The sequence below is a fragment of the Pseudogymnoascus destructans genome (assembly GCF_001641265.1).
Source record: "Pseudogymnoascus destructans isolate 20631-21 unplaced genomic scaffold scaffold_20, whole genome shotgun sequence".
NCBI lineage: Eukaryota > Fungi > Ascomycota > Leotiomycetes > Thelebolales > Thelebolaceae > Pseudogymnoascus > Pseudogymnoascus destructans.
In genome coordinates, this window is record NW_020167539.1 from 283,484 (window position 1) to 306,874 (window position 23,391).

A 23,391-nucleotide genomic window follows, 5' to 3' on the forward strand; every position below is an offset into this window, starting at 1 on the left:
GTATGTACACTACAGTCGTGTATCGTACGTCTCCACATCATACAGCATCATACAGCATCATATAGCACTCAAGACTGCGGTGCAGTGCATGAGGGGCTGGTCTCGAGGTTTGTCGTTGGCTGTTGACCACAGGCGGGGTCGCACGGGGGTGGCTGGGGTTCAATTCCCTATTCCACTGTGTTGACTGACATACGTAGGTCGAACTCAACGAAGCGTCCGAAAAGACAGCCCACACACAAAGTTGGCGCTTCGCTTCAGCGTTGTGGGTCTTAAGGGGACTAGCGCCGTGTGCGACTGCTCACCGCCAGATTTGGGGACCCTCACCAACTCCTTCCCCCCAAAACCTCACCGCAACATCATGTTGTTGCAAAGGAACTGGCGGTGTCGTTGACACTTCTTCGTACAATACCATTGATCACCCCCCACCCCCCCCCCCCACAAAAGCCCTCAATCCGTCACAATGGCGTCTAGGCTTGACTTCTCGTCGGATGGACTCCTCGGCTTAGACTTCGATGCCAGAGAACTGAGATACGCATACTCCAACACCAATATGACAGCAAGGAACTCGTGGCCGCTGGCCTTGGATTTGTCGACAGGCGCCGACGAGAAACATGGCTCACCACCCGCGCATGACGACAACCAACAACAACACCAGTATCAGACTGCCCAACATAACTCACCCACTCTTCTATCGGGCTGGCCTGTGCACCAACAGCAGCCACAGCAGCTCCAGCAACAATACCTCCAGGGCAACTCTATGATGGGGGCACCGCAGTACGCGCCGTTCGATGGCAGCTTCCAGCAGAACCTCCAGCACGCACCGATCGATTACCACATCCCAACGACACAGGCCGCCCTCGAGGCAAGTCTCCAGATGGACTCTCCCTTCAACAGCAAGGCTGGTCTCCAGCTGGACGCCCCCTTCAACAATATGGACCAGGCCCAGGATACGCAGGCTTTGCAGTGGGATATGGTGGGGCTGGCCAACTGGCAGGACTTCCAAAATGCCATGTTCACTTCCAACCACGGCCTCCCCATGCCCGGAGTAGGGCGACAGAGTCTCGGCAGCAATTCCCCCACTGGCACATACCTCGAAGTACATTCGCTACCCAGCTCAAGCAGTGACCATGGGTGGACCGCTGTAGACTCCTACCAGAACTTCGATACCTTCCAACAAGCGCAAAACGCAGCCATCTTCAACCCAGGGCAGACCTTGCACTTACGCAGCCACTCGGATTCATCCCAATCGGACGCCACGGCACCATTCCCGGATACAGGCTTTGGCAGTTTCGAAGAAGTTACCTTCCCGCCATACTCTCCTTACTCACCAGAGTCGGACACGTACTTAGATCTGAACACCCATCGTAATTGCTTCCACGGAGAATCCCACCACCACTCTCATGATATCCACGAAATCATCAGCCCTGCGGCCGCCGTCGCTCCTGTTGCCATCAAAGTACCCTCGACTCGCCAAGTTGCTTCCGGAAGCTCCTCGCCCCCACCACGGAGAAACTCTGGTGCGAGTGGGAAGAAGAGCCCTACAACCAAGGCAACCAAACCCGTTATTCGTCGCACGTCAAATGGAAAGAAGGACACAGAGAAGCGCGTTGGAAGGAGGAAGGGCCCGCTACTACCCGAGCAACGCAAGCAAGCTGGCGAGATAAGGAAACTCCGTGCTTGCCTTCGTTGCAAGTTCCTGAAGAAGACCTGCGATAAGGGCGAGCCTTGTGCTGGTTGCCAGCCATCCCACGCCAGGTTATGGCAAGTACCTTGCACCCGCATCGACATCAAGGATATCGCCTACTTCATGAAGGATTGGAAGGCCGACTACGAACGACATGTTGGCTTGGGCGTCAGTGTCTACAACATCAAGGGATTTTCTGAGAGCGAAGAGCTCATGTGGATCACGCACGGCTACGGCTTTGCCATTCCTATCATGGCACGTGAAGTCTATGTTAGCGATGACAGCTGCTTCATCATTGACTGGACCGAATCGGTACACGAGGAGCCGCTAGAATTCGACATCCGCACCGAGCGTATGTCGGCTGGCTCTGAGGGCGTATCGAAAGAAGCCTTGTCTGAATATCTTGACCAGCATCTCGAAGGCCCCTTTGAAGACTTCATTGACAACCATTTCGAAGGCACCCCATTCATCACCGAAATCCTAAAGACCGCGCATCGCTATTACCGCAAGGAGAAGCTCCCAGTCATTCGCAAAGCATTAAAACTTGTTCTGGCATACAATCTCACATTACATGTTACCATGGTTCAGCACCAAGGTGAAGAGCGCGAGATGGAGGGAAAGATTGATGACGAAGAATCGAAATTCTTTGGAAAGACATTCGCCCCTGTCATGATCAACTTCCAGATCAAGGTAGCCCTTGCAGACATGTGGCGCGAGCTTCAGAAGGATGTCCTTGAGGAGCTCTCTTCATTATACTCCAGTGTCTACAGCGGTGACCGATTGAAGAACTGGCCGACTATCTTCATGATTGCCTCCATCCTCCTCGCTGTCTGGGAGGAGATGCAATTCGACTGCCACTACAGAGTGCCCGACCCAGCCTCCGTGGACAAGTTCTGCACTGACATGGAGACCACACCGGTCGGTGTCATTGTGGGACTCTTCCACGCCATCTCACAAAAGCTGCCTGCGTTTACGGAGTGGGAGACAAGACGACATGGACAACTCCTGAACAATAACGTTGCTGTTTGCGACGCTATGACAGAAATGAGATCCCATGTTTCTAGGCACGGTAAGCTTTTACTCCTGAACATTCATGACAACATTTACTGATCAATTCTGCAGAAGCCTACTTGAAGTCGCGCGCGGACTGCAGGTTTAACCGTGATGACTTCGACTGCCTGTCGAACAAGTTCCTCTCAAAACTTGTCATCCGTGCCAACTAAGTCCGCTTCTCTTCGCTCCCGACGACGCAAGCCCTAATTCGCAGGCTCTTATAACCCGCCCGCACCCTCACTCCCCGCTACTTCCGACACGGCATGCGAAGTGGCTGCTATTATTTCCTTTTATTTGTTTTGATTTATGACACTTCACCCCATGACGCACAGCGAGCGGATTTTACTATCCCTGATTCTTTTGTCGATTTTAAAGAGCATAGCGATTTTACGACACACATTTTATTTACGGAACGTTTGTGACGATATGAGCATCATGGTTGATGGGTGGATAACGGCCGACACCTTGGTCCATGAGAGTGCGCTGGCTCGCGTCCTTGATGGATCGCAGACCTGGCAGCCTTATACAGACGTGGGGAGGAACGCATTGATGCGTGATGATTAACTGGAATTATGGGATAAGATTTTACGATTGATGAAGCGAAATGGAGGCGGATGCATATCATCCATTCGTCTGGCATGGGGCGATTTATTTTTTTCGATCTTGGGTTTATGCATCTAAGTAGATAGACATGACCTAGACGATATTACATATAGCGGGGAAGAAACAAAAACAAGTTCTACCTTCCTTGGGACTTCCGGAAGACACGGCTTGGGATTGACGGATAGTAACATGGCCACATCCAGGGCCCTGCATTTCATCCACGAAGTGACCTTTGTAAGCCCTCGCGCTTCAATGCGAAAGCTGAGAGGAAGCGGTAATAAATGAGTTGCTGACCATCAACAGCGCTTTCCGTCGAAACACCCACCCAACAGAGACGCAACAGGGACAACGTTTTGCATTGCAAGGTCGCTGGGGGCTGGTAGACAAAGGACATGGACGTCACCGCCTCGCTTGAAGTAATGAGGGGTAAGTTAAGACTGTCTCAGTCACGTGGTCGGTGCGTTTATGGGAGTGTCGGGCGATAGGGACTAGGTCCTGCAAAACAAGCTACAATGGCCTCAAATAATTCATCCCCTTTGTACTGAAATAATGAATTTATTCTGATTTGCTGGTGGCGACTATTTCCCTGAGTCCGAGTCAACCTGATCAACGTCAACCAGCCGGGTGACCCTTCTGGCACATTCCCCAACCTCTTATCGTGGCGCTAGCCGTTTCGGGTTTAGGGTAGCAGATTACTAACCCCGTACCGCCCGCTGTGACTATTGCAGCGACTGCGCCATTATTCGGTTGTTGCCAAGGCAGGCAGGCGCCTGCCTGGCTATATAACAAGCCTTTGCCATCTACGACCAACAAACTTCCTCCTTCCTTCAACATCACACCTCCCAAACCTAGCCTTCATCTTCTTCATCTTACCACACGTCGATCGTGTTGCCCAAATCACTCCAATACTCTTCTCTCCAACACAGACACATCAAGACAATACATCACATCAAACAGACAAGATGCAGATCTTCGTCAAGACTCGTAAGTTTCGCCCCCCCTCACTTCATGGCGCTAATGGCTTTCGCCACCCCCATGAATTCACCTTTCCACCACAACAACATCAGCTAACAACGCTTCGCAGTGACGGGCAAGACCATCACCCTAGAGGTCGAGTCGTCCGATACCATCGACAACGTCAAGAGCAAGATCCAAGACAAGGAGGGAATTCCCCCGGACCAGCAACGTCTGATCTTCGCCGGCAAGCAACTCGAGGACGGCCGCACCCTCTCCGACTACAACATCCAGAAGGAGTCGACCCTCCACCTGGTCCTTCGTCTTCGCGGTGGTATGCAGATCTTCGTCAAGACCCTCACTGGCAAGACCATCACTTTGGAGGTTGAGTCGTCCGACACCATCGACAATGTGAAGTCGAAAATCCAGGACAAGGAGGGCATTCCTCCGGACCAGCAGCGCCTGATTTTCGCTGGTAAGCAGCTTGAGGACGGCCGCACCCTCTCCGACTACAACATTCAGAAGGAGTCGACTCTTCACTTGGTCCTTCGTCTTCGTGGTGGTATGCAGATTTTTGTCAAGACTCTTACGGGCAAGACGATTACGCTTGAGGTGGAATCATCCGATACCATTGATAACGTCAAGTCGAAGATTCAAGATAAAGAGGGTATCCCTCCGGACCAGCAGCGCCTGATCTTTGCTGGTAAGCAGCTGGAGGATGGCCGCACCCTGTCGGACTACAACATTCAGAAGGAGTCGACCCTGCATCTGGTTCTCCGTCTTCGTGGTGGTATGCAAATCTTCGTCAAGACTCTCACTGGAAAGACAATTACGCTGGAAGTCGAGTCGTCGGATACCATCGATAACGTCAAGTCTAAGATCCAAGATAAGGAGGGTATCCCTCCGGACCAGCAGCGCCTGATTTTCGCGGGCAAGCAGCTCGAGGATGGCCGCACCCTGTCTGATTACAACATCCAGAAGGAGTCGACGCTACATCTTGTTCTCCGCCTCCGTGGTGGTATGCAGATTTTCGTCAAGACCTTGACTGGAAAGACCATTACTCTCGAGGTTGAGTCTTCGGACACCATTGACAACGTCAAGTCCAAGATTCAGGATAAGGAGGGTATCCCACCGGACCAGCAGCGCCTGATCTTTGCTGGTAAGCAGCTGGAGGATGGGAGGACGCTGAGCGACTACAACATCCAGAAGGAGAGCACGCTTCACTTGGTGCTCCGCCTTCGTGGTGGCCAATAGGCTAGCATAGATGTGGTTTTCTCTTTTTTTCGGCGTATTGGTCATATACCTAGGTGGCAATGGGCTCTTAGTACATACATACAGAAGTATGGGGATATCTGAAATGACCCCCAAAGCGATGGTCACATAATACATTCTGTCGCTATGAAATTTATAAATTTGATATTTTGATCAAATCGTGATATTTGCCAGTTTTAAAAGAGGTAGGATTGTTTGCCATTATCGTGTGAATCATGCGTGCTTTGCGCCATTATCTCCAATTTCGCCCTTGCCACAAAATGACACTACAAAAAGATCTACCCCGCCACCCAACATCAGACAATCCCAACTGTATATTGCAACATCCAGTAAGGCTACCACACTTGCCGTCTCCAACAATTAATTTTCATGCCAACACGCCCATCACCGGCATTTGCCGTTATCATCATCCCCCAGATAACTATGCCATGACGAACCGGGCCTACTTCTACCACCTCCGCTTCGAGCTCTTCCCCAAACCCTACACCGGCTTTGTCGACAAAACAGCTCCCGACGTTGACGGCGAAACGAGATTACCTGCTACACTAGTATCATTCTCTGATTCCCTACCAAATCACTTCAAGCTTCCCGTCGCGGGAGATAATAACCATCGCACCACCACTTTAGAAGCTACAAACGAAACTACACGACATTCTACTATCGACGACGTCACAGACGCGCTCAACACCCCACCCCCCGGACGCCACGGCTCAATAATAGACTGCGGCCCCCGCCGCGCCGACATCCACCGCGACTCCCCCCGGCACGACCTAGCGCCCGCACCGCTCAGCAGACGCTGCGCCGAGGAAGCAGCGCGCGACTGGCGCTTCGGCCGCGTTCGGGCGTCGAGTATACAGATGGGCGAGATGGAGGGAGGCGGGAGCGGGGCGAAGAGCCAGGGGGCGAGGGCGAGGGTTGAGGAGGTGAGGTTGAGGGGGCGTGAGGAGGAGTTGGGGTGGGGGATTGTGCATTTGTATCGAGAGGGGCAGGAGACTTTTGGGGTGGGGGAGGTGGAGGAGGGGGGGAGGGGAGGGAGGGGGTGGTGGAGGGGGACGAGGGGCTGGATACGACGATGCTTTGTATTCCGGCGGTGCCGAGTTATATGACTGCGAGTGATTTTTTGGGGTGGGTTGGGGAGAAGACGAGGGAGCTGGTGAGCCATTTTAGGATGGTTATGACGGGGAGGATGAATCGGTATATGATGCTTATGAAGTTTCGGGACGGTGCAGAGGCGAGGAAGTGGAGGAGGGAGTGGGATGGGAAGGTGTTTAATGGGATGGAGGTATGTTGCGCGCATCTGATCCGTTACTAGGTCCATCTCCTAACTGTTTCGTTTTGTTTTACAGCCCGAAAACTGCCATGTCATGTTCATCAAATCGATCCACTACGACACCCTCCCCTTCTCCAACCAAACCGACGCCACAGCCTCCTTCCCGGACATGTCCCTCGACCCCTTCACACCCACCTCACCACTCGCCCTCAAGCCCCTCCCGCCCCCGACCGCCTCCCTCGTCGAACTCCCCACCTGCCCCGTCTGCCTCGAGCGCATGGACGAGACGACCGGCCTCCTCACCATCCTGTGCCAACACGTCTTCCACTGCGCCTGTCTCCAGAAATGGCGCGGTTCAGGCTGTCCTGTGTGCAGACACGTGCAGCCTGCGAACTCGCTCAGCACACCTTTTGGATTCACAGCCGCGACGCACGACCTTAATCTGTGCCAGGTGTGCGCTTGTCCCGAGGATCTGTGGATCTGTCTTATTTGCGGGAATGTGGGGTGTGGCCGCTATAACGGGGGCCATGCGAAGGGGCATTGGAAGGAGACGGCGCATAATTACTCGCTGGAGACGACGACGCAGCATGTGTGGGATTATGCGGAGGATGTGTGGGTGCACCGACTGCTGCAGACGAAGGGGGATGGCAAGATTGTAGAGCTACCCGGGAGCAGTCGCGCTGTGCTGGGCGGGGGGAATAATCGCGATGGCGGCGGCGGGCAACAGGATCTGGAAATGGTGCCGAGGGAGAAGATGGAGAAGATCGGGATTGAGTACGGGCATATGCTCGCGACGCAGCTTGACTCACAGAGGATGTATTTCGAGGAGGTAGTAGCGAAAGCGGTGGACAAGGCGGCTGGGTCGGTGAGGGATGCGGAGCGGGCAGCGCGGGCGGTGGAGGAGGTGCGGGGTCAACTGGAGGTGTTGGAGAGGGAGCACAGGGAGATGAGAGAGGAGGTTATCCCCGGGCTGCAGCGAGATCGTGATCGCATGGCGGCCAAAGCCGAAAAGGCGGGTGAGCTGGCGCGAAGCATGACGAAGGCGTTCCACGAGGAGAAGCAGGTTGGACGGGGCCTGATGGACCGGGTGGGCCATCTGAACGAGGCGCTCGAGAGGGTGCGGAGGGAGGTGAAGGAGGTGAGGGATGAGAATGTGGATCTGAAGGAGCAGAATCGCGATTTGGGGTTTTTTATTAGTAGTCAGGAGAAGGTGAGGGGGTTGGAGGGGAGTTGGGGAAGGAGGTTAGGGAGGGGACGGTGAGTTTGCCGGAGGTGAGGCAGGAGAAAGGGAGGAAGGGGAAGGGGAAGAAGAAGGCATAGGGGTGTTTGGGGCGGGGTGCAGGTTTGTTTTTTGTTTTGTTTTTTTCGGGGGGGGGGGTGTTGGAGACTTGAGATACCAGGTTGGCGTATTGATCCTGGTACTACTGGACATAAGCGGTTCTGAACTGTACGATTTATGAACGTATGATAAGAATGAAGCATTTTTGTATTGCTCAGTAGACTTCCCGGTGCCATATCAGATCAACCTCGGCGACTGACCAGATCCACATAACGCCCAAACGTCAGATCTGCATTAATACAGCGTCATTAGTGATACAGATCCGCTAGCACGCAGACGCAACGCCACATGCAAAGAAAATATACTGCAGGAACAGCGTGCTATGAGCAAGCTAAGTGCAAAATGCAGCTTGGCCAGGCTCAAGTTGGATAATACGGCTCCCCCGAATCGACCCATCCAGGCTATTCGCCGTCTAGAAGGGCCGTTCCAGCGGGGAAACTAGCCGTTTTGCGCCCCCTGGACCTCAGGGTCGGGGAAGGAAGCAGCGGCGAGGGAGAGACCGGGATTTTCGGCGCGGGCAAGTTGGATTCTCGCATGCCGCCTCCCAGATACAGTGTTGGAGAGCCGTGGTGGGGGCTGCAGGACGCTGTTGGGCAGTTTTGAGGCAAAAACAGGATGCTGTGCGTCTTTGCTCTTTGCTACGCGCAGGCACGCTAGTATCTTTTCGTCATCATCTCTCCCCACATTATATTGCCGACTGATTCTCCCCACCAAGATTTCCCCATATCAATACTTCGTAACAGTCCTGCCTGCATTGTCGCTCGTTCAGATATTTTTATACCAGAATTCATACATGGAGATAACGAAAAGCTTGATGGGTGAGAAGATAATGCCTCTTCGAAATCGCTACTAGCCTGATACAAACATCGCTGTGGTCAAACTGAAGCTAAGAAGCTAGCTAGCTAAGCTTAGTTCTCTCTCCAAAGTCTGCCCACGAAGAGACCCTGCCTGCCAACGACAACACCACAAACGCCCTCTGCGCCCTCGATACTCTCGCGTTGGCCTCGTTACAAAAACAGCCATGGCGTCCGTCCGCCAGTCGCAGAGTGCCATCGACACGCACGCCGATGGTCGCGTTGGGGCCCAGCCGTCCGTACGCGTGGGGAAGCCGGCACATAAGGAATCGAACCCGATGACGAACTGGGTGTACGACGTGTTCCTGTGGACGTTTAGTATTCTCGTCGACTTGTTCTTTCGGGAGGTGCATCCGCGTGGGAGCTGGAAGGTTCCGCGGCGGGGGCCAGTTATTTTTGTTGCGGCGCCGCATGCAAATCAGGTATGTGTTCTGACATGGAAGATTGGGATGATAAGGAGCTGACGGCTATGTAGTTTGTTGACCCGTTGGTGTTGATGCGGACGCTGAGGATCGAGGCTCATCGACGCGTCGCCTTCCTCATTGCGGAGAAGTCGATCAGGAGAAAATTTATCGGGTGGTTTTCAAGACATGTGGGCGCTGTGCCTGTTGGACGAGCTTTGGATATGGTCAAGCCGGCTACCGGAAGTATATATATGCCCGACATAGACGATCGTCTTCTCATACGCGGATATGGCACCAAGTTCGACGGTCCAGAGATCCAGATTGGTGGGCTACTTGTCCTGCCGTCTGTGAACGGCACTGCGGCCAGCACCGAAATTGCGGAAGTCCTGGGTCCCGAGGAGTTGAGGCTCAAGAAGCCCTTCAAGGGCAGTATTGCCCTCAGCCAGCTTACTGGACGTGAAGATGTGACCGAGGACGGATCGTTTTCGAACCCAGAACAGAAAGGCCCGGCGGCAGAGTTTAACGGCGCGAGATACAAGACTGCTCCTAAAGTCGACCAGTCGAAGGTCTACGACGCCGTGTTTGATCGCTTGAGCGCTGGTGGCGCTGTAGGAATCTTCCCGGAAGGAGGAAGCCACGACAGGACGGAGCTTTTGCCCTTGAAGGCTGGTGTCGCGATTATGGCCCTCGGGGCGTTGGCAGCCGCACCGGATAGTGGCTTGAAGATCATTCCCTGTGGCATGAATTATTTCCACGCCCACAAGTTCCGCTCTCGCGCAGTTATCGAATTCGGTAATCCCGTCGAAGTGCCTAAGAAGCTTGTCGAGATGTATAAGTCGGGTGAAAGACGGGAAGCCGTCAGTCAGCTTCTGGAAACGGTATATCAGTCATTGGTGGCTGTCACAGTTACGAGCCCGGATTACGATACTCTCATGCTTATCCAAGCCGCGAGACGACTGTATAACCCAACTGGGAAGAAATTGCCCTTGCCTATGGTTGTGGAGCTCAACAGACGTCTTGTTAAGGGTTACACGCACTACAAAGACGACCCTCGAACTGTCGCTCTCAAGAAATCCGTCATCGACTACAACAAGCAGCTCAAATATCTTAATCTGCGAGATCATCAAGTTGAATATGCAAAGCTCTCGCTCGTCAAAGTTGTATTCCTTCTTATCGGCCGAATCATCAAGCTCGCGACCCTTTCGATCGGTGTGCTTCCGGGCCTCATCCTCTTCGGGCCAGTCTTCATTGCATCGAAGTTAATCTCCATCAAGAAATCTCGCGAGGCGTTGGCAGCCAGCACAGTGAAGATTCAGGCACGCGATGTTGTTGCCACCTGGAAGCTACTCGTATCCATGGCCTTCGCCCCGCTGCTTTACACCTTCTACACCGTCATCCTTGTTGTCTGGACATACAAGACCCGGGTAAACGGCCTCGTGCCCGAATCCCTACCTCTCTGGTGGATCCCACCTATCGGCTACACCGTCTTCCCCATGATCACCTTCGCCGCCCTCCGCTTCGGAGAGGTCGGGATGGACGTCGTCAAGTCCCTCCGCCCTCTCTTCCTCTGCCTCAACCCCACAAGCTCCAACCCACTCTACAAACTCCAAGCCACCCGTGAGCAACTCAGCCACGAAGTCACAGACCTAATCAACACCTTCGGCCCCGAAATGTTCCCCGACTTCGACGCCGCCCACATTGTCGCCGACCCTTTCCACGACGACGCCCTCACCCCACCCACACCCGCAAACGACTTCAACACCTCCCGCCGCGACTCCAACGCCTCTGGCACCACGGACGGCGCCTCCCGCAGCCCTCCATCCGCTGGCGAGCGCCCGCTCTCCACAGGCAGCGCGGGCCTGCGCGCCGATGCGCTCAGTCGCAACGATTCTTTCCACAATATCGGGAACTTTGGGTTCTTTGCCACGCGGCCGAGTAGTCGAAGTCGAAGCCGTAGTTCGAGTGTTGGGGGTGCGTTTGGCTCGGCTGGGTTCCCGGTTAAGGCGTTTAGTACGCTGGATGGGAAGGAGGATTTTGAGGAGGTGACGATGAAGATTCGCGGGGCGATGAAGGAGAGGGGGGAGAGGAGGAGGAGGGGGATGAATAGTCCGCCGGTGGAGAGTGATGAGGAGGAGGAGAGTAGTGATGAGGGGAAGAAGGGGGTTTGATTGGGGGCAGAATGGTGGAGAGTACTTTGATTGGGTAGATTTGTGGAGCGTTTGCGTTTTAATGATACCATAGGAGAACGAACTTCTTTTGACTATTTGGTTCCATTATGTACGAGAGTGATTTTGTGATCTGTGGATATTAGGGCGATGCGTCGGTTACTGTAGTGTTGCTCCTGTGGCACCAGCTGAGGATCGATGCCGAATATTTAAGATGATAAAATTATCTCTTGACCTCTATTTATGAGTGGCTAGCTTATTGATTTGAGCCCTGGGTAATTGAATGCCAATACTTTAATTATAGTTGCCGTAATCGCCGTTATTCTGCACAGTCGCTCGTCACGCTTTTGGGTTGCACGAATAAATTTCTTTGATTCTCACTAAGTTATCAAAGAAGCAATTCTTAGATACAGGCACGCACGCACGTCTTTCAAGACAAAAACACTCAAAGATTGCGCAATCCGTTCTCCGACTCCAACCCCCGATCAAGTCAACATAGCTCCGTCTCTTTGCATGTTGCCATCCTAGACACTGAAAACAAAAGAAAACAAAACTAGAAACTGAAACTAAAAACAGCCCATCCAGTAATCAAAGTAAACAAATCCCACTCAGTTACAGTTGTCGTAAAAACCCTTCATCCGCTGAACTTCCTTGGGCGCTCGAGGTTCAGTTCCTCATCCTCGGAATCCACATCACGGGCCCTCTTCCTCGCAAGGATGGAGTCAGAGTAGCAGCGCTCAGACTCCATTTTGAAATCATCATCCCCCTCAGCCTTGATTCTGGGGTCCTGACGGATTTTCGGAACAGCCAAGGAGTTATGCACCTCCATCTTGTCGAAGTCGGCGGCAGTCAGATTGACGAAGGTCGAAGCATACATCTCTTTGAAATCGGCGGCCGTCAAATTGATGAAGATTGGAGGAGCTGGTATGGCGGCTAAGTAGTTGAGGTGGATGTAGTTGGGGTCGTTGTAGTTGGAGGCGAATCTGGAGACGGGGGGAGGGGCCTGGAAACCTGGAGCTGTGTTGGGGGTTGAGTAGTTGCCGGCATGGAAGTTGGGGGCGGATCTGGAGATGGTGGGAGGGGCCTGGAAGCCTGGAGGCCCGTAGGGAGTCGAGTAGTTGGCAGCATAGAAATTAGCCTGGAACACAGGAGCTGTGTTGGGACTTGGGTAGCTGACAGCACGGAAAGTGGGAGCTGAGCTGTGAGCACCCGTTCTGGCCTGGAAGAGAGGAGCTGGGTTGTATGCACGAGTTTGGGCCTGGAAAACAGGAGCTGGGATGGTGGCAGCAGTCGGAGGCTGGTAGACGGGGGTTGGGCCGAAGATGAAAGTTTTGGCGTGGGAAGTTTTAGCTTTTTTGTGAGCCGCATAGTGCTGAGCAAGGGTCAAAGGAGACATCTTATAAACTTGGACTCCATTCCACATGGGCTCCTCCCAGAAGCCAGGGACTTTACAGGCGTCTTCGTATGCCATGTCAAACACATCGCAGATACTATCCTTCGGGGCTGGGTCCTCATTGCGGGGAATAAAGTGAGAAACTCCATCGATCAGTTTGAAGGATCCAGATAGTCCCGTTGTCTCCACTTTGGGGGCCGTCGTCACCTTAGGGGCTGCCTTGGGGAGGAGTTCCTGAACGGCATCTTCACCACGGAAAATGGAACTCGAGGGAGCGTTGGCCAGGTGTGGGAACATATCGTACGGTTCTTTCTTGATTGGATTTTGTAGTGCAATAACCCTTAGCGTAATCCTGGGAGACTCTTCAATGGAAAATCTCTCCACCACCTCGCCGAGATTGTTTGACGCTCTGCTAGCACTGGGTCCAGGGGCACTGGGTCCATCCATAGTTGGCCTGGCTGCATAGTGGCTGGCCGGGATGGCAGCTTCAGGCCTCAAGATGGTATTTCCAAGGCGGCTTGGTGGGTTGGGAGGAGTGATGCCAATTCCAGGGGTTGAGATGGTGGCCTGGGTATCAGCAGGAATGTTCTGGGCCGATTCTGTCAGATGAAAGTTAGATATAGCATCCCTGATTGCGGAGGTGGCTGTGTCAGTACCATCTTTCTCCTGCTTGATATCCTTCTTTTGTTTGATATCTTTCTCTTGCTTAATGACCACAGCTTCATTGTCAACACCATCTTTGTTGCCAGATCCTGTCAAGTGGAGGTTAGAAACAGCCTCTCCAATCCCATAAATGGAGTTCTCAGTACCCTCATCCTCCTTCTTGATCTCAATTACATTCTCATCCCCGTCTTTGTCACCAAATCCTATAACATAAAAGTCAGCTCCAGCCGTCCCAAAACCGCTCCCCAGATCACCAGAATCCTTACTCTCTCTCTCAATCTTCGCCTTCACCTTCTCAATAGCTTCCTCAATAGCTTCCTCGAACGCAGCACCATCATCGATCTCACCATCCTCCTCGATACCAAGCTCTGCAAACTCAAGGTTAGAAACCCCCTCTCCAATTTCAGAGTCATAGTTAGTTCCATCCTCCATCTTCTCAAGATAGCAGCGGATCTCCGGATTAATCACGGCGCGGATCCCAAGGTCAAGGTAATCCTCAAAGATGCCATTATGCCCAATCATCGGATAGCAAAGCTATGTTCACAGCAATTAGTCTTCCATCATCTCCCACTTCATCGAAAGATCAGATCGGAACAGAACTCACGCTGGTATCCAACTCCGGATACTCCATCTTTCTATCCTCCCACATCTCCTCCACTCCCTTCCCATCCTCTCTCTACCACCAAGTTAGCATCCCATCTCCGATCTAGAACCAAATCCAGAGACTCACCTCAAGCAACGCAATAACAATCCCCTCCACATCCCCCTCCCAACACCACGCCATTTTCACCCAGAACTCCATTACAATATTGATCCACAAGCGATCCATCTCCCTGCGTGGCAGGGGCTCGCACTCCAGCTGCGCCAAGGCAGTCCAGCGCATATTCTCGACGGTGTATGCGAAATCCACATATCCTGAACTCGTGAAGGTGTCAAAAGACGTGTGGGCGTAGTTGCGACTAACATGTTTGAGGAGGGCAGACTCAGAGTTGACGATGTCTTCAAATGCGGGGAAGGAGGAGACAGGGGAGGGAGCTAGGAGGTTGGGTGATGGTGAAGCCATGGCTTCTTGCATGTTCTCTGATGGTTTGTTTGAAGAATTGCTAGAAGTTAGGATTGAATTTGGATTCTCATGCTTTCTTGCAAGAGACTTGATAATTGAAGTGGGTTTGATACATGCAAAGAGCTGAGATCGAGTGTGTTGCGTGGTGGATAAAGGGGGTGAGTTTGCGCAAAGTGTTTGGAAGTGAAGATGAAGTGCAAGATCGGACGGACAACAATAAGACCTTAATATTACAAAGACCCGCCTATTGTTATGAGCGCCTACATACTTCTAAGGGCAGGGGGGTGGTTGCCGAGGCGTCCACCCCCCTCGGTGTGCCTGGTGACCCGCTCCTCGCCCTGCCGCCCCCTGCCGCCCACGCCGCTTTCTTCTGTCTTTCTTTCAGAGCTCTTCTAGAGCCGGCGGAAATGAGATAAAAGCAGTTCAAGTTCACCGAGTTCACCGGCCGATCATATAAACATGTAATACCATTTTATGGGCCATTATCATATGCCCTGCCACAACATAGATTCGTAGCGCGATATCTGAAACTTCCACAACTGTTCCTGATATAAATACACTTATAGACACATATTCAGATCTTCCAGACGTGAGCCATGGATTCATAGTCATATACATGCTTATACTCGCAGACGCTGCTTCCAGTGCATCATTATCAGCACGTCGAAACGCCATCTCTTATTCTCATTTGAAAACTCCGGCGCATCCCTCCTTTCTGGCCCCGACAATATGACGCAACAATGGAACTTCTATTGCAATGGCAGGTAAGTGAAAATCAATTCTCGGACCTCAAATCTCTCTAGCTCGCCGATATAATATTTGAGCCTACGCCAACCGTCCCACAATCAACCCCGCCACCTCCCATGACAATTCACCCCACATATGGCAGATGATGGGACACTTGCAACAAGACCAGCAGCGCTGGCTAATAATCACGCTGGAGGAGAGGTGCCGCTAGGGGGGGGGAGATAGAAACGGCATAGGCCGCTGCTGTGGGCGCTGGGTCCAACGGGTTTAGGTTACGCTATGTGAGAGATGAGGGTGCTGAATGGGGGCCGGAGGAATATGCGCGCCATGTGTATTTATCGATTGTTTAAAAAAGAGATAGATTGGCTTTGGAGAATGCTGGGGGATTGAGTAAAGTGGGGGGGAGGGTGGATGGAAGTTGGATAATGGATATGATAGTTTCAACCTGGAAACCGGGGAATTTCGGGAAGGGGTTGCAGGGCCGAGTTGCTTTGATGATAGAAGAGATTTATATAAGAGGGTTATATAATAGTTTCCAGACATAGATTCGTGCCTTAGAACATGTGGTTGTAGGTGCTTTCGGAATTCTGCAGGCTTTCTTTATAAATACTGCAATATAATGAGGATTATATCAAATACTTCGGAGGATCTCTTAAATAAGCGTTCTAAGGAAAGCAATAATGGTTCGCGTACGACGCGTCTAAATCGCGTCTTAAACGACCCTTCGGACCAATCCCACCCCCATAGGCCACAGATGGATCTACAGATTCATAAAACGACATCCGAACTTTAAAGGCGTCTACTTAAGACAACTAGAGTCTACACGATATAAAGAAGCTACTCCTATAAAGATTTAAGCTTGGTTTAACGCGTTTAAGGCACGAATTGAGGAGCGAAAGTACAAGCTATGTAACATCTACATGGATGAGATAGGTTTTGCAGTTAGAGAGACTCAATCTACGCGTATAATTGTTGATTCAACCTTGAAATCCAATTGGAAGGTGACGGCTAGGAAGCAGGAGTGGGTAACTATACTTGAATGCATTGATGCGGACGGTGGTGCTTTACCACCTATGATTATATTCAAGGCGAAGAATACCAATTCAAGTTATGTTCCAAAGGACACACCTACATTCTGGCACTTCTCAACTAGTAGTAGCGGCTAGACTTCAAATAGTCACGGATTTGAGTGGTTGTGGAAGGTATTTGAGCCCAAGTCACGCAAAAAGTCTAGAAATCACCCGCGGATGTTGATTATAGATGGCCATTCTAGTCATATTACCAGCGACATGATTGCACTGTGCATTAAGAACGACATAGATCTTCTTATTATACCTCAAAACATCAGAAGTAGGTGGAGGGCAGCAGGTTTAATACCCTTTCTCCTAGAAAGAGTTCTGTCTAATCTTCCGCTTCAACCAACTGAACCACCTTGCACTCCTCAAAAGTCAACCAATACTACTACTCTAGATCTCTCAATACTCCGCAGTTCTCCCCCGGATGGAAGCTGCAGGGCAGCTGACAGCGCTGGATGCACCTGATCTTCACGAATCTCAGCTCAAAGGGGTCGGCTCACAGAAATTGGACGACGTCAAGAATCCCTCCATCATCACCACTACCAGCTCCACACCAAGTCATCCCTCCTCCACGTTTCCTGATTCCACAAACAACCAGCGCACAGACCTGCCCGTCCCCTCTTGGGCATAAGACTCCCTCCCTCGCTATAGTCTCACAGGGACAGCGTGGCGTGGGGTCGCGCATGCGATGCGTCGTCTGTCGGAAATCGTATTCCTCTTTCGTAGACCCTGGCGGTGCGGTGCGCTGCCTGCATCAGACATTAAAATGTGCGGTTGGTGCTGGGAGGGCTGGGACGACGAGGAGTTTCGTGGCGTATCTCGTGTTGTATGGGGCGTCTGTTTTGTCCCCGGTTAGTGTTGGGCGCGGTCGTGGGATTCTTTTTTGCTTCAGGGACGTAGATTGACTACCAGTACCTTCGCAGTACAGTAGTTATATCGCCTCATGCCAAACACTGTAGCGCGAGCAGAAGATACTCACGCATCACGCATCACGCATCACGCATCACCCATCTACCCCAAACCAAAAGTGCCACTCTCGACACACGTGGCAGGACCATTAGCACAACTCCGTAAAAAGCGGAACACCCCATGTATCCACACCTGGTAGCGCATCCCCAGCCAGCCCGCAGTGGCGGTGCGAGATGCGACTGGCCGCCCGCCGCCCGCCATTCCCCACACAGACTATCAAGGCCCCATCCCGGCGGAGCTTGCCATGCGAGGCATGCCGAGGGCTGTGGGGAGCGTCGGTCGTCATTGGGGTTTGCTGATATCGCCCTGACCTGACGGGGTGACTGATGGCCTAGGTAAGTGAGGCTGTCGCTCCATTTTGCGATTTGTACGACGACGTGGGGGTTCTGTCTTTACCGGAGAGCTCCGAAGCCAGGGGGCAAGCTGAGATAACTATCTCGGCTCGCTGAGTGGTGCTTGAATCATGCGACGAGACTACTTTTTTCGGCATTCTTGTTGAGCTGGGCTGGGAGGAGGATGAGGGATGGGAGAGAGGTTTGGGAAGTCGTACGCGGCCGCTGCTCGATAGGTTCTGTTTCTGTTGTACAGGACTGTGTTCGCTCCGTCGATTTTGTGAATAGGTATTCACAAAATCGATGGAGCGACCCTGGCAGGAGCTAATGCCGCAAGTGCAGGAGTCGGTAATGAAAGCTTGACGCCGTGTTTTGGGGATAAATGCGCGGCGGTATGGTGCGGTAGTACTATCGATCGCTTGCTTGCCTGGCGACTGACTGACCATGCCTATAGTAACTTGGCGATTCCCTCGAGATTGTAAGAGTGACCATGCACGATGCATACGACGACTCTGAAATTTGTGTTTGGAGGGTGAGTTTGGTGGCTCGCATAGAATGGATGTTTTACATTTTACACATCAGGTCCCTTTGCGCGTGCGCCGTCGGCGTCGGCGTCGCACGCTCTCACGCATTGGAATTGCTGGGGACGCACAGATTGACAGCGACGGATGCACGAGCGGTAGGCGTGTTGAAGTGGCCAGACAGGCGGCCACCCGCCACCCACCACCTACCCTAGTCCAATGCAAGGTCCACATGGCGGTTTTTGTAGGGTGCAGGATGGCAATAAGCGTCAGGGATTCGCCCGTCAACGCCCTGGATATGTGGGCATATGATTGCTGATCATGATAGGGAAGAAGGAGCAGAAGGGGACGAGCGGGTGACAGGGCGATAGAGCGGTAGAGCAGAAGGCAGCAAAGGCAAGGGCACGGAAATCACTACAGAAAGGAGGCAGAGCGGAAGAAGGAAGGGTTGAAATCAAAAGTGAGAATTTTACGGTATAGTAGGGATCAAAGTGATGGTAGTAGCGATAGTGGATAGCGATATAGTTATATAATTGCTGTATGTATAAGGCGTCTTTTTCTTTCCTTGTATCGATTGATGTGTCGCACATCTTGCTGTCGCCACCTATGCGAAGCGAGTGGGTGGAACACCGAGTACTGTATCGTCCAGTGCGGCGGCACTGGACGAGGCGGCATTAGGTTATTGTTGCAAACGGCCAAAAGCCGTTCCATGTCGCCATTTCCCCAAACAAGCCCGTCCAAGCACATTGCCGCCTTCGGATACCAGGCCACAGGCCAATGCGAACAGCACAGCACTCGTTCGTCTTCGTAATCTTTGAATCTTTGGCAAGAGAGATTAGCGTCGCACTGCATCGGGGCCATGTTGGTGATCTGAGCAGGTACTGTATGTTACCCACGCCGTGGTCGGGCGGTCGGTCGGGCGGTCGGTCTGGCGGTCGGTCGGGCGGTCGATCTGATGGGATGGCATTACAAAAGGACAGTGTTGCGAATGTAATTAATGCCGAGGGTGATGCTGAAGGGCGAAGGGCGCATCATATCACCCATGTACCCCTTGACACGGGACATGCTCTGTCAGTTTGTGCAGGAGAAGTACGTGGGTAGGTGGCGACGACGATGACATACTCTCTAAAAAAACATCAATCCTATAGCAACTCTATTGTACTTAATCCACCGGTAAGCTCCAAATGTACTCTCCTCTCTACAAATCGTGATATTTGCCATACTTGCCCCCTCACTCATCATTACTTCACTCATCATTACTTCACCCACCAAATTCTTCCCCACCCCCCTCACCGCCCCCCCCTTCCCCCCCCCTCCCCCCCTTCCCCCCCCCCTTCTCCTCCTCGCACTGTTCTCGCTCCCATCTCACAAGAATCTTGATATACATGTACATTCACACATACGTCAAATACTCGTTGGCGCCTTGGTTATGGTTATACTCGTTGGCGCCTTGGTTATGGTTATGCACTGCCACGGACTCATTTCAACCGTTGGCATATCTTTTTTGTCCACCGCCGCTGATGCTGGTCGATCTTCCTGCTTCCTCTCCCCTCCATCCTCCATGGTCAAAGCCCTAACAGACCCTCTCTTCCATCTGCCCCGCCCCGCGTTTCGGGCTACCCTTGATCTTGCTTCTATAGCGGATGACCCGAGCCTTGTCGTTTTCTGCTTACGCACTTGCACTGGGCCCTGCGACGTCAACCGCCGATTCAGCATAGTATAGCTCCCTTCCTGATGCAGCCTGGCAGCAACGTCACGTCACCATCGCCGCGCACCTCTTCCACCAGACATTGGACCTTCAATATCATCAACACCACCCTCCACCGCTGCCACCCACTGCCACCCACTGCCGGCACTACTGATCTCTTGGATCCGCATTCTTCTATTGCCTGCCTGTGCATCCGTTGCTCAACCGTGGTATCAATATCCGCTTTCCCATCCCGAGAAAAAAACTCCCAATTTCACCTCTTGTGTTATCTCTCATCCCGAACAAACGAAACCCCTCCCCCCCCCCCGGACCCAGCTTCCGTTCGTTCCTTCCCGTTAGGGCGGGCCGGGAGCAGGCCAGGACGAGCAGCAGCTGCGCATATTGCTCGAGGGAATCTGTTGGCTGTCTACCCGCCCATTTGAAGGATCTCTTAACACCTCTTTTTGGTGGCTTATCTTGGCAAACCTGTCTCCTGGAGGAAGTAGGCGATATCACTGTTCTGCTCTCAAACCGGCATTGGCGACCCTCGAGACTGCCTTCCGCAGCTATTTAGTGTAGAACTGGTCTGGTCATCCCGTGGTTCGACGTCTTCGGTTCGGCTCCAGCGCTCCTCGACCTACTTGACCATTATCAAGGTCCCAACACCAACCGCCAACCAGGTTATCTTGAGGAGCCAGACTTCAATCGACGTTCTCGCCACAATAGTCCTCGTGGTTTCAAATGTAAGGGGATTGATTGTTTTAACACGCAGCAGCACCTGGCTCCTCACGCGCGAGAGACTCAAGGCTGGCTGCCGAATTAAAGTGTACTGACATCGACGTTAGATAGCGCCATATTCTTTCCGTCGCGCCACCCATTCTCCTCCGGGAAGTGCCAGAATCGGGCGACTGTCTACGTAGTCAACTGTCAACAGCAAACGCTCCTTGGCTAGATCGACCGAGCGGACGGTGGCGGGATCTACTACCACCCCACTGTATCTATCCCACCTTGGGGGGCGAACCGGCTGGCCATGTTAGGTAGCTTTGAGAACCACCTTGAAGATCAATAAGTTCGCGCCTTCATATGTACATGATCCTCCCATGTATCTAATCGCCTAGTAACGCCTCTACCTACCAAAGACTGCACATCCACGGTTCCAGGCAAGGAACAACCTGGCAGGGACCTCAACCTTAATTCTTTGGACTCGCGGATCCACGCTCGTCTCAGCACCTGCCATCTAGGCCGGCCAGCCTCAAGGGAACACTCACTCCCTGGGCCTGCCATCCACCTTTATGAGCCAGCTACCTCTGTCGCAGCAGTTCGCGTCCGCGGCAACCGCGCATGGTCGGGTTATCGACAGGTGAGTTCCGCGACAGCTTCTCGACGAATCGCAACTGCGGACTAAACAACCTGGGCGTGTCGCTGACCATGGACTTCAGCGCGGACCATGAGCTGATTGTGAGGCAAAAGCCTCTGAATGCCAAGGTCTTCATAGGCAAGGAGAAGGGCAAGTCGGCGCATGGAATTATAACCCTGGAGTATGTGTTGACGGTTATGCAGATCGGAAACCAATAGACCCGCCACCCATCGTACAGCTCAAGATCAGCGAGACGGTTAATCCCTCGCAGAACTTTCTTCAAAGTAAGGGCATCGTCGTGTTGTGAATTGGTGTCGCCACCTACTGACCCTCATGTTTCGCAGGCCCCTACTATTTTATCTCAACCACGTTGGTTGACGATGATGAGAACAAATCGCCGGAGGATCGCGAACAGGTCAAGAACGCTTTGGCAGGCACGCTGGTTTCGTCCCTGCATCGGCTGAAAGACAGCGATAACAGTGATGGCGGGTTCTTTGTCTTTGGTGACCTCTCGGTCAAGATAGAAGGCACCTTCAAGCTCCAGTTTACACTCTATGAGGTCCGAGATAAGGAAGTGGAGTATATCACTTCCATCCTGTCGGAACCATTTAAAGTCCATCCAGCAAAGAACTGGCCTGGCATGGCCGAATCGACCTTCCTGACGAGATCTTTCAGCGACCAGGGTGTGCGGTTGAGGCTGCGAAAAGAGCCGCGGTTTCGATTGGGCCCGAGAGGTCCAGCCTCTGATAACTACGAACCTCGCCACTATAATACAAGTCGCCGGCGGCAGAGCAAGCAGATGGAAGCTGCCAATGCCCAAGAAGGAGCTCAACTCCCAATAACACCAATAACACCCCAATCTAAAGTGGCCATCGCCGGCGTATCCGGCGCATCGAGGACAGCAAAAATTGAACCACCTGATACTACAGGCCTAGGTTCCATATCTTCTCAGGGTGGGATGTATCCCATGGATAACAGGAAGCGCGGCTTCTCGCAAACATCTCAGGCTAGCCTGTATGGAGGACCCGCAGATGAGTCTGCAGCAAAGCGCTCAAGGCAGGAGATGGATGAAGCTGCTCAGCTACCCTTCACCGGTCAACCGCAGTTTGCAGGAGGGCAAGGGATGGGATACGGCGCACAACAATTCGCAGATCCATTTCAAGTCCAACAACCTCTCCAGATGTATCAGCAACACCCACAACAAACAATGCAAACCTTTGACCAGTTCAGCCCGACATATATGGCGCCAACCCCCCAGCAGAGAATTAACAGAGGAGACCAGCAACAACAAGGATATTTCAGTCCGCGTCGCGACATCGTCGAACCCTTCCAAGCACCCTCACCCTACCAATCACCCACCTCCAGCCTCCCCCAAACCACGCAATTCCAACGCTCCCCCGCCCAAAACGCCTTCCAATACAACCAACCCATGCAACCCCCCCCAATGCAAGCACCCTACGGCATGCAACCCCCACCCCAACAACAGCAATACGCCCCGCAACCCGACCTCCTCATGCAACCCATGCCGCCGAACCGTTCCCCGGGCAGCTTGGGGATGTACCAACAGCCTGGCCCGGAACTGGATCCGTTGCTGGCGCCGAAAGGGGGGGATATCCTCGCGGGGCAGGGAGGGATGCAGCCGCCGGGGATGTTTTATGGTGGAAGGCAGCAGGGGCCGGGGATGGAGCAGGTGAGGACGAGCCAGCAGATGGGACCGGCGGGGATGGGACCAGGGGGACAACAGATGGGGCCGGGTGGACAACAGATGGGACCCGGGGGACAGCAGGGGATACCAGGGCAGCAGCAGATGGGTCCGGGTGGGCAGAATATGGGAACGGGACTTGACCTTGGTGAACGTTGATCGTTCCTTTGTGTTTGTTGTTGGTGGCTGTTGTTGTGTTTTTAATCCTTAATTATTATTATTAATTTTACTTGATTTGGGATTTGGGGGGGGGGGGGGGTGGCGACGAAAGCTACTACCCGGA

The 23,391-nt window shown here is 52.8% G+C and overlaps 6 protein-coding genes across 6 annotated transcripts; 4 read left to right on the forward strand and 2 right to left on the reverse strand.

Moving 5' to 3' along the window:
- The first annotated feature begins 434 nt into the window (after positions 1-434).
- Positions 435-3,859, forward strand: VC83_07412 (uncharacterized protein). The gene is made up of 3 exons (XM_024470984.1): positions 435-2,753; positions 2,807-3,574; positions 3,644-3,859. The coding sequence occupies exons 1-2, from the start codon at positions 461-463 to the stop codon at positions 2,905-2,907; spliced, it is 2,394 nt and encodes a 797-aa protein (XP_024321364.1). The 5' UTR covers positions 435-460; the 3' UTR covers positions 2,908-3,574; positions 3,644-3,859.
- Positions 3,860-5,680: 1,821 nt separating this feature from the next.
- Positions 5,681-8,128, forward strand: VC83_07413 (uncharacterized protein). The gene is made up of 3 exons (XM_024470985.1): positions 5,681-6,505; positions 6,556-6,848; positions 6,913-8,128. Exons 1-3 carry the CDS (start codon positions 5,782-5,784, stop codon positions 8,095-8,097), a joined length of 2,202 nt encoding a protein of 733 aa, XP_024321416.1. The 5' UTR covers positions 5,681-5,781; the 3' UTR covers positions 8,098-8,128.
- Positions 8,129-8,746: 618 nt separating this feature from the next.
- VC83_07414 (uncharacterized protein) lies at positions 8,747-11,874 on the forward strand. The gene is made up of 2 exons (XM_024470986.1): positions 8,747-9,451; positions 9,505-11,874. Exons 1-2 carry the CDS (start codon positions 9,197-9,199, stop codon positions 11,599-11,601), a joined length of 2,352 nt encoding a protein of 783 aa, XP_024321369.1. The 5' UTR covers positions 8,747-9,196; the 3' UTR covers positions 11,602-11,874.
- Positions 11,875-12,042: 168 nt separating this feature from the next.
- On the reverse strand, positions 12,043-14,729 carry VC83_07415 (uncharacterized protein; the record flags this gene model as incomplete). The annotated part of the gene is made up of 6 exons (XM_024470987.1): positions 12,043-13,590; positions 13,648-13,743; positions 13,801-13,857; positions 13,921-14,188; positions 14,259-14,330; positions 14,385-14,729. The coding sequence occupies 6 exons, from the start codon at positions 14,727-14,729 to the stop codon at positions 12,233-12,235; spliced, it is 2,196 nt and encodes a 731-aa protein (XP_024321368.1). The 3' UTR covers positions 12,043-12,232.
- Positions 14,730-18,264: 3,535 nt separating this feature from the next.
- Positions 18,265-18,952, reverse strand: VC83_07416 (uncharacterized protein; the record flags this gene model as incomplete). Its single annotated transcript, XM_024470988.1, has 1 exon — positions 18,265-18,952. The coding sequence occupies one exon, from the start codon at positions 18,950-18,952 to the stop codon at positions 18,647-18,649; it is 306 nt and encodes a 101-aa protein (XP_024321367.1). The 3' UTR covers positions 18,265-18,646.
- A 1,428-nt stretch (positions 18,953-20,380) lies between these two features.
- VC83_07417 (uncharacterized protein) lies at positions 20,381-23,357 on the forward strand. The gene is made up of 5 exons (XM_024470989.1): positions 20,381-20,792; positions 20,895-21,409; positions 21,489-21,556; positions 21,610-21,690; positions 21,751-23,357. Exons 2-5 carry the CDS (start codon positions 21,342-21,344, stop codon positions 23,265-23,267), a joined length of 1,734 nt encoding a protein of 577 aa, XP_024321366.1. The 5' UTR covers positions 20,381-20,792; positions 20,895-21,341; the 3' UTR covers positions 23,268-23,357.
- Positions 23,358-23,391: the final 34 nt, after the last annotated feature.

Bases quoted from the DNA above. Each gene is read 5' to 3' on its own strand.
- VC83_07412 (XM_024470984.1), top strand. From the start codon at position 461: ATGGCGTCTAGGCTTGACTTCTCGTCGGATGGACTCCTCGGCTTAGAC. The intron at 2,754-2,806 runs GTAAGCTTTTAC...TCAATTCTGCAG, and splicing joins ATCCCATGTTTCTAGGCACG to AAGCCTACTTGAAGTCGCGC.
- VC83_07413 (XM_024470985.1), top strand. From the start codon at position 5,782: ATGCGTGCTTTGCGCCATTATCTCCAATTTCGCCCTTGCCACAAAATG. The intron at 6,506-6,555 runs GTGAGGAGGAGT...CGAGAGGGGCAG, and splicing joins GGAGGTGAGGTTGAGGGGGC to GAGACTTTTGGGGTGGGGGA. The intron at 6,849-6,912 runs GTATGTTGCGCG...TTTGTTTTACAG, and splicing joins AGGTGTTTAATGGGATGGAG to CCCGAAAACTGCCATGTCAT.
- VC83_07414 (XM_024470986.1), top strand. From the start codon at position 9,197: ATGGCGTCCGTCCGCCAGTCGCAGAGTGCCATCGACACGCACGCCGAT. The intron at 9,452-9,504 runs GTATGTGTTCTG...ACGGCTATGTAG, and splicing joins CGGCGCCGCATGCAAATCAG to TTTGTTGACCCGTTGGTGTT.
- VC83_07417 (XM_024470989.1), top strand. From the start codon at position 21,342: ATGAGCCAGCTACCTCTGTCGCAGCAGTTCGCGTCCGCGGCAACCGCG. The intron at 21,557-21,609 runs GCAAGTCGGCGC...ACGGTTATGCAG, and splicing joins CTTCATAGGCAAGGAGAAGG to ATCGGAAACCAATAGACCCG. The intron at 21,691-21,750 runs GTAAGGGCATCG...CATGTTTCGCAG, and splicing joins CTCGCAGAACTTTCTTCAAA to GCCCCTACTATTTTATCTCA.